General features: G+C 48.3%; 5 protein-coding genes across 5 annotated transcripts; 3 read left to right on the top strand and 2 right to left on the bottom strand.

The window, feature by feature from the left end:
- Positions 1–394: 394 nt before the first annotated feature.
- FPSE_00034 (uncharacterized protein) lies at positions 395–1,331 on the bottom strand (the record flags this gene model as incomplete). The annotated part of the gene is made up of 4 exons (XM_009253154.1): positions 395–420; positions 476–698; positions 763–1,211; positions 1,301–1,331. 4 exons carry the CDS (start codon positions 1,329–1,331, stop codon positions 395–397), a joined length of 729 nt encoding a protein of 242 aa, XP_009251429.1.
- Positions 1,332–1,707: 376 nt separating this feature from the next.
- Positions 1,708–3,410, top strand: FPSE_00033 (uncharacterized protein; the record flags this gene model as incomplete). Its single annotated transcript, XM_009253153.1, has 2 exons — positions 1,708–3,201; positions 3,267–3,410. 2 exons carry the CDS (start codon positions 1,708–1,710, stop codon positions 3,408–3,410), a joined length of 1,638 nt encoding a protein of 545 aa, XP_009251428.1.
- A 1,553-nt stretch (positions 3,411–4,963) lies between these two features.
- Positions 4,964–7,578, top strand: FPSE_00032 (uncharacterized protein; the record flags this gene model as incomplete). Its single annotated transcript, XM_009253152.1, has 3 exons — positions 4,964–5,271; positions 5,331–7,256; positions 7,302–7,578. 3 exons carry the CDS (start codon positions 4,964–4,966, stop codon positions 7,576–7,578), a joined length of 2,511 nt encoding a protein of 836 aa, XP_009251427.1.
- A 1,035-nt stretch (positions 7,579–8,613) lies between these two features.
- FPSE_00031 (uncharacterized protein) lies at positions 8,614–9,608 on the bottom strand (the record flags this gene model as incomplete). The annotated part of the gene is made up of 3 exons (XM_009253151.1): positions 8,614–9,323; positions 9,377–9,502; positions 9,557–9,608. The coding sequence occupies 3 exons, from the start codon at positions 9,606–9,608 to the stop codon at positions 8,614–8,616; spliced, it is 888 nt and encodes a 295-aa protein (XP_009251426.1).
- Positions 9,609–10,740: 1,132 nt separating this feature from the next.
- FPSE_00030 (uncharacterized protein) lies at positions 10,741–12,193 on the top strand (the record flags this gene model as incomplete). The annotated part of the gene is made up of 3 exons (XM_009253150.1): positions 10,741–10,933; positions 11,010–11,962; positions 12,020–12,193. 3 exons carry the CDS (start codon positions 10,741–10,743, stop codon positions 12,191–12,193), a joined length of 1,320 nt encoding a protein of 439 aa, XP_009251425.1.
- Positions 12,194–13,556: the final 1,363 nt, after the last annotated feature.

The raw sequence follows: 13,556 nt of genomic DNA, 5'->3' as shown, positions 1-13,556 counted from the left end.
CAAGCAAAAAGTTGGTCGCTGGTATAACTCAAGGCATATATAAGCCGTTTCATTGAGTGACGGCATGCAATAATCACTCCAGTCATTTGAACATGAAAACTGACGTCGTTGTGTTGAAGATGTGTTTTTTGTTATTTTGCGATCCGCCGAGAATGGGCGATGTCGGAGATCCCGACCTTTCCCGACGAGCAATTTACAGCTCCGATAAACCCATTTGAACACAATGGACCCAAATCTCGAAATCTCGAAAATCTCACAGACAAAAGCTATCCTGCAGTGAAGTAACTAGGGTCTTGATTTATTCGGCTAATGCACAGGTGTTGTTATGACACAAGGGGGGTACAAAGAAAAACCGTGGAATCCGGTGATCGAGACTCTAGCGGCGTGTAATTATCTATTGGGCCTTGGAGGCAACGATCTCTGTAAAATTGTGTTAGTCATGTCAGTGGTTTTGACCTCGATCGGTGGCACGTACTCTCGACGTCAGCGACGCTCTGCTGGAGGATCTGCTGAAGGACCTTGGGGTTCTCGAGCTCCTTCTGGACCTTGGCGATAATGGACTGAGCGAGCTCCTTCTGCTGGCGTTGCTTAACCTGGCCCTCGTATCGGACCCAGGACTCAAGGACGGCCTTGGCCTCAGCAGCCAGAGCAGTCTTTTGCTCGAGCTCGAAAGCCTCGGACTCGAGCTTGGCAGTCTCCTACAAAAACGACCGTAATCAGTCATAGCCCTTTTTTTATATCCAACCTTCACTTAAAATTTACCTTGGAGACCTGGAACAGGTTCTTGGTGATCTCAACAACGCTGCCCATCTGCTTAACGTCCTCAATACGGCCCTTGACAGCCTCGGTGTGGTCGGCGCGGGCGCTGTTGAGGATGTTCTTGATCTTGTTGTTCTGCGCCTCAGCCCACTCCTTGTAGGCAGGGCCACCGTACTTGATCAGAGCACCCCAGACGGAAAGAAGGGAGATGGCGATGATGGTCTCCTCGTTCATGACGTAGTACTCGCTAGAGATGGCGTAGACGGACAGAGCGGCGGCGGAGCTGAGGATGGCGCTCTTGCTGAGGAGGCTGTTGCCGGGGAGAGCGTCGATGATGCTCTGAGCCTTCTTCTTGGGGTCCTCGGCGGGAACATTGCTGTTGTATCGCGCAGCGGCAACGGAGAAGGCAGGGGCAGCTCGGCGGGCGAGGACGGGTCGGAGGAGGGGAGCGCCTACGTATCGGGTGTCAGTAGGGGTCAAAGGCTCGCCAATTGGGGTCGAATTGGCTTCGAATCGAGGAATTTGAGGTTTCTCGACATACCGACGGCGCTTCGTGCCAAGCGTGACGCCATTGTGGGATAGTTCGTGATGGGGGTATCGGGGGCTTGTCGTTGATCGGAGAGCTGGAAGTGAGGTTGAGGTTTTATCGCGCTAGCTCGGCAACGATCAAAAACACGTGACCTTGATTGATCGAGAAGATCTGGAGCGCCGGGATTTTGCCGTGTGGCGGTTGCTTAGAGTTGATTGGTCAAAATTTCAACGTCTAAAGATTTTGAAGATTTCCCTTTTCATAACTTAGATGAGTGAAGTATCAATTCTTTGACCATTAATCGTCTCAAATAATCTACTTTGGTTGTAGGTTTTCGGCTTATCGCGATACTACCCCCTCTTCTTACTCACAGGGCAACTTCGAAGATCTCATTTTGAATCAAAATCTCAAATTTGAACATGTCAAAAATAGTTTCTGAGCGCTCCAAGCGCAAGAGGTCCTCTGTCCAAGAGGAACCCACCAAGCGTCGACGCTCATCAGTATCAAGCGATGAATCCGAAGATCCCAACGCCAAAATTCTCTTGATGGAGCAAGGCATCCTGGAGTCGCGGAAAAACTATAACGACATTACCGTTCTTCTCACTACTGCCAATGGTTTCAAGGATGGCGACTCAGAAAGCATGCTGGCCACTGTCGCCCTGTGCCGAATTTTCTTACGGTTACTTGCGCAAGGCTCCCTGGCCACCAAGAAGAGTCTCTCAGAGAAAGACCAGGTTGTTGTGGGCTGGCTCAGGAAGCAGTTTGGAGAGCTCAAGAAGACTCTAGTTACTATCCTCAGGGATGAAGAGCTAGCACCTACGGCCCTAACCTTGTGTATGAGAACACTCAAGGCTGAGGGCGCATCTTTCAACGAAAAGGATGATTACATTTTCCCTCGAAGCTTCCTCAGAGATATCGTGCTTTCCCTGATTGAGAGTGAGAACACAGAGGTGATGAAGGCTTTTGTCGAGGAATATGTGGAGCAGTTTGATGATATCCGTTACTACACATTGGATGCTGTCAAGCATATCGTGAAGGAGCAAGAAAGTGACCCTTCACCAGGGCTTTTTGACCGGTGCTTTGCACTGCTGTCAGCTCTCGATGGTGTCCCTGAGTCTGCCGAGCAGCTTGAGGACTTTTATGTTCCCAAACCCAAGAAGAAGACCCACAACCTTCGCAATGTCAACCAGCACAAGAAGCAAGGCCAGGAGGCATGGCTTGCTCTGATGACCCTCATGGATAAAAAAGAGCAGCGGCAACGAAAGCAAATTCTCGACATTTTCACAACAGTGATTGCGCCTTGGTTCACAAAGCCTGAGCTTCTCTCTGATTTCTTGACAGACTGCTACGATGCAGGTGGTTCGACCTCTCTCCTGGCCCTTTCTGGTGTGTTCTACTTGATCTCGGAGCGCAACCTTGACTACCCTTCATTCTACGCCAAACTTTACTCTCTCCTGGATCGCGATATCCTCCACTCCAAGCATCGATCTCGGTTCTTCCGTCTTCTCGACACCTTCCTTGGCTCTACACATCTTCCTGCGGCACTAGTAGCCAGTTTCATTAAGCGTCTTGCTCGTCTGTCACTGAATGCTCCTCCTGGAGCTATTGTTTTTGTCACCCCCTGGATCTACAACTTGCTTAAGCGTCACCCAACATGCACGTTCATGATCCACCGAGAGATCCAAGACCCAGAGGTCAAGAAGCACATTGAGGAGCAAGGCGCCAAAGACCCATTCCTTTCCAATGAGGCAGACCCTATGCACACGGAAGCAATCGACAGTTGTTTGTGGGAGCTTGTCCAGCTGCAGTCGCATTACCATCCTAATGTTGCCACAATCTCCAAGATCATTTCGGAGCAGTTCACCAAGCAGTCTTATAACATTGAAGATTTCCTTGATCACTCATATGCCACTGTAAGTTTTTGCCGGTTCACGCCATTGACCATTCTCTCGTACAATGATGCTAACTACCCTGACAGCTTCTCGAGGCCGAGATTGCAAAGGAGATCAAGAAGGCTCCTGTTACTGAATTCCACATCCCAAAGAAGGTCTTTTTCGCTAATGAGGGTGCTGATGAGCATGATAACTTGTTTGTCAAGTTGTGGGACTTTGGACAGGAGTAGGGTCGCTGGGAATGAATTTGGGATTTGTGATAGTTATTAATACCAGGCTTTGGGCTAAAAAGTATTCAGAATTTAGATACCTCTGCTTTTACAATAATATGAAATATGTGTCTGAATTTGAGCGTCTCATATGCAGTTAGCCTCTGTGCCCTGCTTTGTATAACTCTTGATGCGGGAAACGAAAGTTGATATTGTCTTTAAAGCTGTGCTAACCACCAAATGCAGTTAACCTTGGTCAGTGGATCTGCCATAGTCTCCCTTTCGAATAATACCTTCCTGATGTAGGTTGACAAGTAGGTACCTCTGTGATCGAATAATTTGGCAAAAAAGGAATGAACTCTTGAAGAGTCCGACTTCTGTCAAGTCGACGTGGGCCTGATTCGAACAGACGCCTCCGAGGAGAATAGATTTCTAGTCTATCGCGTTAGACCACTCCGCCACCACGCCTCTACTGATGAAAGAATGAGCTCAAATTTGGGTTGAAGACCTGGATTCAAACCCATGGCTACAATTTCGATAGCACGCCTCACACATCCTGATCGCTTCTAACGGAGAAGATAGCAACTCATTTTTTCTCCTGTCTTCCTTTAGGTATGTCGAATGGTATTGTGGAGTACACCAGTGTGAGTCAGGACTTCAGAGTCTATTTTAGATAACAATAATTTCTTTCAAGTTCAAATTCATTTGTGTGTTGGCGAGTTATCCTTCTTATGAAATAAAGTGATGCTCCTAACCATTCATTTAATGGATACAGAGTACCACACCAGCGTGTTATTGATGTCAACCAGAAGGCATATTTTGCTTAAAGTTGTACCAACCACCAAATTGATGTCAACCAAGCTGTATTACTGAAACTCAAAACAGCCAAGATGCAGGAAATACGAGTGAGTACTTTCAGTGTTGACGATTGCACCAAGTAGGTGATCTTGACGAACATGACATTCATAAAGGTACCTGCAGTAAAAGTGAACTCTGGTGTATCACTAATGACTCTCAATCTTGGCAGGCAGAACTATTCGATGACTCCGTTTAAAGACAAGGATCTGTGCTGTTGTCAAACCTACCTTCAAGGCATTCATTGCAGGTATTTGTCCATGTGTAAACATTATTGGTGGGCCTTTGTTTGCAACTTACATGCGCTAAAATTAGTCCAATAGTCACTGTAGAATCTGTTAACACATTTATGAATGACTATGCTCACGTGGGCAAGTACTTTAAACTGCCAATGCATCGCTGCAACTGCCATTGGACGTTTCCTTGTATAAAGGATACTTTATAAACATGCAATTCTATCCAAGTAGCGGCGGAGCATTCATTCCAACTTGGAAAGGAATGAGCTCATCCAAAACGTTGCCCAGATGCTGCTTGGATGTTAGTGCGAACCACACTAAAAGTACATCCCCTGTCAACCTTTGATAGCTGACATCATTACCTCTGCGTTTGCGGCTGCAAGCGAGACGTACACTTTTGGCGTGGGCTTTTCTTTTCTCCTGCCCTCGGGTTGCTCTCCTCATCCTTTGTCAAACCATCTCTATCTATCTGCGATCATCATCATGTCGAGCAATCGCTTCACCGACTTGGCTAATCCCAGCAGATCTGCGGCGGCCCCTCCTGCTTCAGATCCGAACCAGTCCCAGGCTCCTGAATCGTCGAATAACTCCAACGCATCCAGGGCGGCCAGGAAAAGGAAGGGACACCGCGGTGGCAGGAAGAAAAGAACACGCAGAAAGAGTTTCGCGGCAATGGACGACGATGATGACCATGATGAGACTCGTGAAGCTGCAGGAGAGGGTTTCTTCAATCTTCCCCGCGCAAACTTGAGCAACACTAGCATCGACAGTGAAGCATTGTTAGATCATCGGTAAGCTTTCCGTATGGGGAGAATTGTTTTGACAATCACCTAACAAACAATTTTGACAGAGATCATCAGCCCTTGCGTCCCAGACGAACATCTACTGTACCACTTCCTGGTGGTATGTCAGTGTCGTCGCCCTTTTCAAGTTCCGCTGGTAATCGCCTACGATCGATACCGGCGGTCTCTGCCGAGGAAGAGCACCAGGACCACACACAATGGGACGAAAATGCGCCTTTGCTCGGCGAATCTATAATTTCTGGCTACGGTGCAAGTGATGCAAGATCGAACCGGACGAGAAGCCGTCGTCCATCGAATAAATCATCAACCACGCGCCTGGGAACCTCGTCCGGCGCAAGAGATAACAACTACGATGTCAACGCCCCTCCCTCAATGCCCGGCTCGCCCACATTTGGCACTGCCGATCGTATAGAGCTCAGCTTGGGCGATGTTATGATACGGGATGGACTTGGTGGTCGTGATGATTCCCCCCACCGCTTGATGGGCGAAATAGACTGTCTCTCCGATATGGACGACATGCGGGATGGTCGCCCTGATATCAGCCGTAGAATGGCAACAGAAGCTGAGCAGGACGTCTGCTTCCCTGTTCCTGGCATGTCGGAGATTGGTGACGACGATGCACAGTCGCAGGCTCATGAGCACCGCCAGTATCGAACGCGTCGCCGTCGTGGTCAATGGCCCGACTTATCCGTTCTAGAGGAGTGGAGCTCGATGGAGAAGGAGGATCGAACAGAAGAGCGCCGAGTAAAACGTATCACCGAGCCACAGCTCATCAACGGGCGCCTACGACCAATCCGCAAAGGGCAGTTTTATGAGGCTATCGAGGAGTCACCTTATCGATTCACATACTTCAACGAGGAATTCCAGAGCACAGTTCACAGTCAGACAATTTCCGAACTGGTTCAGCCTGGGGGTGGTTTCCGTGAACTTTTCGTTCCGGATCCCCGAGTACTCTCAGATGACGAATCCGACGATGAGGAGGTTGAACCTATACTACCAACGAAGCTCCATAACCTTAGCACGGAGGGCAACTCAAAGGTCCATACTCGTCAACCATCCCTATCGACTGTACATGATAACTACGAACAACGCGAGGGAACGATATCGCCTCTCAAAGATCCGTTGGCGCATGTGGCCTCGAGAAGCGAGTCTGGCAATGCTACGCCCACTGGTCGGAAATCCGCAGACGAAACTGCACATGTCTCTCAAAACACTGAAGGGGGTTCGAATGAAAAGATGATCAGATACGGCGAGCGACCAGTCTGGTGGCTTGATGTCCTCTGTCCGACCGAGGCTGAGATGAAGGTCATATCCAAAGCATTCGGCATTCACCCACTTACTGCAGAGGATATCATGCTCCAGGAAGCTCGCGAGAAAGTCGAGCTCTTCCGACATTATTACTTTGTCAACTACCGGTCTTTTGATCAGGACGAAGACACGAATAACTTTCTTGAGCCCGTGGATATGTACGTCGTGGTCTTCCGTGAAGGAGTCATCAGTTTCCATTTCTCGAGGACGCCCCATCCCGCCAATGTCCGCCGCAGAATTCGGCAATTGAAAGACTACCTGATTCTTTCTTCGGATTGGATTTCATATGCTATTATTGACGACATCACCGACGTCTTTGCCCCCTTAATCGAGAAGATCGAGACAGAGGTCGACGATATTGACGATGCCATCCTGAGGTTGCACTCGTCTGCTGATAAGAGACTTAATGAAGAGTCTTCCAAAAACGACGATGCAATGGCGGCCTCGGATTCAAATATAGACATGCTTCAACAGGTGGGGGAGTGCAGAAAGAAGGTGATGAAGCTATACAGATTGTTGGGCAACAAGGCAGATGTTATCAAGGGGTTTGCCAAACGTTGCAACGAGCGATGGGAAGTTGCGCCACGGTCCGAGATTGGTCTGTATCTCGGTGATATCCAGGATCATATTGTCACCATGACTGCCAATCTTGGCCACTACGAGAAGTAAGTTGTCTCATGCTTATATCAAACTTCCACTAACATTCTCAGGATACTTGCCCGCTCCCATGGCAACTACCTCGCCCAGATCAATATCCGCATGAACGAGCGTCAAGAGCAGACAGCCGATGTTCTCGGTAAACTAACTGTTCTTGGAACAATCGTACTGCCCATGAACATCATCACTGGTTTGTGGGGTATGAACGTGTGGGTACCAGGCCAAGAGTATGAAGGTGACCTCCAATGGTTCTTCTGGATCACTGCCGGCCTACTGTTTTTTGGTTTTGCATGCTTCATGATCGCCAAGAGGGTATACAACATTGTTTAATGTGGGATACTTTTCCGAGGCGGTCGAAGTATGAGAGGAAGAGCAAAGCTGGGTACATACATCATTACATTATACATTCAGGAACAGCGGCAAGGCAAACAGCAAACTTGCAGCTCTACTTCATTCTTTTTGTATTATTAGTGTTGGAAGGATATATCGTAGGAAACGGTTTTTGGTTTTGGAGTTTTCATTTCATCTAAGCAACACGGGCTCAGGCTGGTAGGGAGGTTTTTTTTTTTTTTTTTGACATGGTGGGATAGTCAGATACAAATTGCATTAAGCTAAGAACATAACGGCAGCTTTATAATTTTAATCGACTTTTATGTGATTCCTTTTCATGGCTTCTAATCAGGCATCAATCGTAGTCGTAGTGTATCTTGTCTTCCATCCATAAACGATGACATGGTTGTTGCACTCTCCATTAGCACTCTTTTGCACTACATTTATATACTTAGACTTGCATAATAACCGAAAGGGTTTTGATTGTATCTATTCTATTCTATTTTTAATATTAGAAAATTAGTAGCTATTAAGAGAGCGAGATTGAACTGATGTCCATTGCTGCTTGCTTGCTTGCTCACCCTATACCTGGCCATGATCAAAGCTCACAAATCATCCTTGCCCAACGACTTTACAATCACAATGAGGGTTTCAAGTAAGACCGACATAGTTACAGTGTTATTGTTTTGAATTACTAGTATTTTTAGTTGAAACATATATCAATCTAGCCAACGGGATATTGCCATTCAGCAGTGTAAGCTGAGTGAGAAATCACTCTCAAACAGAGTCAACAATTTATGTAGCCTTCGTTAGTTCCACTATTAAACTCCTGCTATGCTTGATATCTCTTCTCTCCACCCGTGCCCCGGGTATGACTTCCCGCAGCAGCAAATTCGTAGCCAATTCTACGCCGTAACGCCTGATAACACCTAAATGCCGATTTAAGCGAAGATATGAAGCGCCCTATCATGACGTTCCATGTGCGATTCTCCGTGGCATCACTAGAGGTCTCCGTTGATGCGCTGTGATATAAATCTACCTTCGCTGTCCACCAAACGTAGCTCGGAGAGCCAGGATCTGCTGCCTCTCTGCCTCGGGAAGCATATCAATCTGAGCCTGGGGAAGCTCCATGACTGCGCGCATCAAAGCATCTTGATCTGGCGCGACCGGCGCAGGGGCAGCAGGAGGAGGAGGAGCAGCATATTGTTGAGGAGGTGCCTGGTATGGCATGGCAGCCACGGGTGGAGTGTTACTCACACCGGGGAAGCCAGGCATGGGGACAGGGGGGAAAGCAGCTGGAGGCGGCGCTCCTGGCTCAACCACGGACTGGATCGCCTCGGGCGAAACGAGACCCATGAGGAGTAGAGCCTGGAAAACGGCGTATCCCAGTTGTGGTGCTTGTTGAAGAAGCTCGGTAGCCCGCTGCGGATCGTTGGTCGCAAGGGTCTTCATCTGTGAAAGGATATCGAGAAGCTGGGCGGGAGGTAGGGTTTGTAGTGTTCGTGAAATAGAATCGGTGCAGCTGACGCCGGGTGGGAGTTCCTTGCCCGAGGGCAGAGGAGGAAGCGTGCTTGGCTGAGCATTGTAGTTGGTAGCGGCGCCGTTCGAAGCGTGCATGTTGTAGCCGGATGTGCTGGGGTCCTTGTCGTCATCACTACCCTTTTGCTCGTTGCTGAAATCGACGCGAAGCTTTCGGCCCATGATCTCGTGGTCGTTCAAGTTGCGCACGGCGGAAGAGGCAGAATCTGTGCGACCTGGTTAGAGGGGAATGGGGTCTGTTAACTCGTGGGTTTCATACCTGTATCGGGGTAGTCTGCGAAGCCAAAACCCTTGGGTCGACCAGTCTCAGAATCATAGACTAGGCGGAAGCGCTCGACTTTGCCGGCGCTGCTGAAGATTTCGGTAATCTGTTCCTCGGTAAGACCTGGAAACAATTGTTAGAAGCAATGCGCGAGCGATACAAAAGGTGCACGCATACCGTAGGGGATGTTGCCAACAAAGACAACGCGGGAAGGTGGTCTTGTGGACATGATGTGAATAGGCGTCGCAATTAACGAGATTGATGCTGGGCGCAAATGGATGGAAAGGGGTATCGGCGCGTAGCAAGTATCAGCGAATGATGAAGCTGATCAAGAGCAAGTTGTTTGTTCTTCTGGCTCGAAGGAAGACAAAAAGGTATCACAAGTCGCAATGGTTTGTCTAGGGTTGGAAGAAAGCTGGAATTTCTCAGCCTTGCCAATAAATCGACGTTAGGCTGATGCGCGCAGAGAGCTTCAGTGGAGACTTGATGTTCGCGCAGCCAATGACAAGCAAGAACCACTTGTGGTTTTTACGGTACAAGTTAAGAGCACTTTTTATTATCCTGGAGAATACATATGGATTGAGTAAGGGTTGAAAGAGGAGGATATGTATACTGATTATACGGTGAAACATTTATTTTATGACCATGTTCATTTTATAGTTGTTGTGAGCGTAGCTTCACTGTCTGGATGTGTGGAATCCGTCATCTGTCTGATAGGCTAATTTTAGAGCGGAAGATACTAAGAATTGAGAAGGGTTAGGATTCTGCTAAGTGTAATAAAGCAAATAATATATGATACCTTTCAATTGCCCTGTATTTCTCCGATATATCCATCTTCAACATCTCTCAATTAAGGTATTCTTGTAGCTCATGTCTTAGCACAGAATACAGCCAATCGATTGGTAGAATGTCTCATGTAGGAAAGTGGATGCAGCAGCTCACGCGCCAAACCTGACCTGAATTAGCGCACAGATTCCGAGGGGACTAGACCCTTGTAAAACGCCCCCGGAGCTACGTTTTAGAACAGGACGTCAGCCGCAGTAGGAAAAAGGTGGCCTTTACATTTGGAGGAAACGACAACTTGTACTGTAATTCTATTCTCGCTTTTGCTTTTGTCTTTCGTTTTTCTTTTGCTTGATCGGATTTCTCGAGTTGCCAGGCGCAGATCCGAAACCAGCAAGGGAACCTAGACAAATGCTGTCTCTCATTTCTCACAGTTGATAATTACCTATCTGTATATCCCATCTCAGTCCCCTTCGCGACCATAACCTCTCCTTTTTGATTGGTGCCGCGACTACACACTCTCTCAACTCAACAAACACAACAATCGCCTCGGCTTTTGCTGTCGCTGATAGATCGCCATGCCTCCGAAATCGAGATTTACAAGGCTTGACGCCTTTACCAAGACTGTCGATGAAGCGCGAATTCGAACGACCAGCGGTGGTGTCGTCACCATCGTGTCGCTGCTGGTGGTCCTGTTCCTGTCTTGGGGCGAATGGGCAGACTACCGTCGCATCGATATACATCCTGAGTTGATTGTGGACAAGGGAAGAGGTATGGGAGCGGCATTCTTTGCCATTGGAATAAATGCGCCACTTGGAGTCGAATACTAATACATCTTGTCTTATAGGCGAGCGCATGGAGATTCACCTCAACATCACCTTTCCCAAGATGCCCTGCGAGCTCTTGTCGCTTGATGTCATGGATGTCTCTGGCGAGCAACAGCACGGTGTTATGCATGGTGTCAACAAAGTCCGTCTCCAGCCCGAGAGCCAGGGAGGCGCCGTTATCGATACCAAGTCCCTATCGCTCCACGACGATGCTGCCCATCACCTCGATCCCTCATACTGTGGTGGCTGCTACGGTGCTACGCCTCCTGCTAACGCTCAAAAGGCAGGCTGTTGTCAGACTTGTGACGAAGTCCGTGAAGCCTATGCCCAGGCCTCGTGGGCCTTTGGCCGCGGCGAGGGTGTTGAGCAGTGTGAGCGCGAGCACTATGGTGAGAAGCTGGATGCGCAACGCAGCGAGGGCTGCCGCATTGAGGGAGGCCTGCGCGTGAACAAGGTCATTGGTAACTTCCATTTCGCTCCCGGAAGAAGTTTCAGCAGCGGTAACATGCACGTTCACGATCTTAAGAACTACTGGGACGTCCCCAAGGGTTTCTCCCACGACTTCACTCACATCGTTCACTCCCTCCGCTTTGGTCCTCAGCTCCCCGATCACATTGCTCGCAAGGTTGGCCACAAGAACACGCTCTGGACCAACCACCACCAGAACCCTCTCGACGACACTCGCCAGGAGACCCACGACCCCAACTACAACTTCATGTACTTTGTCAAGATCGTGCCGACTTCATATCTCCCTCTTGGCTGGGACAAGAAGGGCATCAAGATCGCTGGTCTCCTGCAGGAAGACAACGCTGGCCTCGGAGCTTACGGCTATGGCGAGGATGGCAGCGTTGAGACTCACCAGTACTCCGTGACTAGCCACAGGCGAAGCCTGGCAGGTGGTAACGATGCTGCCGAGGGTCACGCAGAACGTCAGCACACTAGTGGTGGTATCCCAGGTGTCTTTTTCTCCTACGTAAGTATATGACTATAGTGGTGATGGTATAATATAGAAAGCTAACAATCATCTTAGGATATCTCGCCCATGAAGGTTGTTAACCGTGAGGAAAAGGCCAAGACTTTCAGCGGTTTCCTTGCTGGACTTTGCGCCATTGTCGGTGGAACTCTGACTGTGGCTGCTGCTGTTGACCGAGGCCTGTTTGAAGGTGCGGCACGTCTCAAGAAGATGCGATCCAAGGACATGTAAGCGGTGGTAGGATATGTCTTGGAAGAAATAGAGAAGAGAAGAGAAAGCCTGGTTGGGCAGATTGGGTTTGGCCAAGATGCCATTGGTAGAGGCCAGTATGCCTACCTACCTACCTACTATGTAGACACTCAAAAAGTCCACTGCTATATGTGTTGGCAGGGTAGGCGTTCTGGATTAGTTGTGATTTTGAGCAGCATTGCAAATGATAAGAAACTGCGTTTTGGCATGGGCATTTAAGTTGTAGCATAGGGAAACTCAATTGAAGTTGATATGAAGCATGTTTGACATGGGTTTGAATGTCTCATGAGAGAGGATACATGGAAAAAAACAACTCACTAGTCTACTTGTAGCACCTAGCTGACGAGTTTCCAACGGTCTGACAAGGAAACATTGATTGAGATCTGCAATCTCGGAGGCATGAAGATGGGGAAAGCTCATGAGCTTGTCTGGACAATTCCTTTTTTCTTGTTAATACCGGAAGATGGTGGATAAAGTCAATCCATATCCCTACTGTATGTACCCTTGAAGTCGATCTTTACTGGCTTTGTGCCTGTCAGAAAATGTGAGCACGGAGATGAGTGACAAGATGCTAAATTGACCGTGCGCATGTAATGGATACAGCCAGGGACGAAGCGAAGTGCTATTGTATCTGATGCATGAACTGGCTAGGTTCATGATACTTATTGGCGGAGCGAGGAACGGCAGTAAGAGAGTCATTCACACAGTCATGGACAGGCCCAGATGAGTTGGTAGTTAAGCGACCTGTTGATGATGGACAACCATTGAAGAGTCTAGTAGTAGTATAATGAGATCGAATGCTTTACAGAGAATACGTGTAACATGACAATTGTGATTTGATATCACTGTTCTGTTTGAGTTTAATTCGTGCCTGTCGTTGAGATTGATTTGGAAGATGAAATACCTGATTGGTTCACCAAGTCATCCCATCATTGTTCATCCAGAGTTTGGACTGGTCACAAGGTAAATTACCAAAGAGTACTAGTTGGTCAAATCTCTAGAGGTCCAACGAATCCACTTGCGGTTTGCACCAGATGCAGAATGCGACCAGTCATTGCAGTGGTGAAACCGTAGCCACACGCAATAACGAACGAGTCTGGATTATAATACGCCAGAAACCGTTGCAATGCCCTTGCATGCTTCTTTGTGGCAAAGAAAGAAAACAAGGTGTGTAGTACGAACAAAAAACAAAGATGGCTTGACGTTGACGTTGATGTTGACGTTGACATCTCGATCCAGCAAGGAAAGTTCAAGTCAGTGCACCCACCACCCGTACTTTATTAGCCTCTAGCAGCCTCAGAGGAGCAGTCTAGAGGAGAATGAGATATGTACATACGCGTCTGAG

This window comes from Fusarium pseudograminearum, chromosome 1, assembly GCF_000303195.2.
Source record: "Fusarium pseudograminearum CS3096 chromosome 1, whole genome shotgun sequence".
Classification (NCBI taxonomy): Eukaryota; Fungi; Ascomycota; class Sordariomycetes; order Hypocreales; family Nectriaceae; genus Fusarium; species Fusarium pseudograminearum.
The sequence above is the reverse complement of the archived record's forward strand: the minus strand, read 5'-3'. Positions and strand labels throughout refer to the sequence as shown.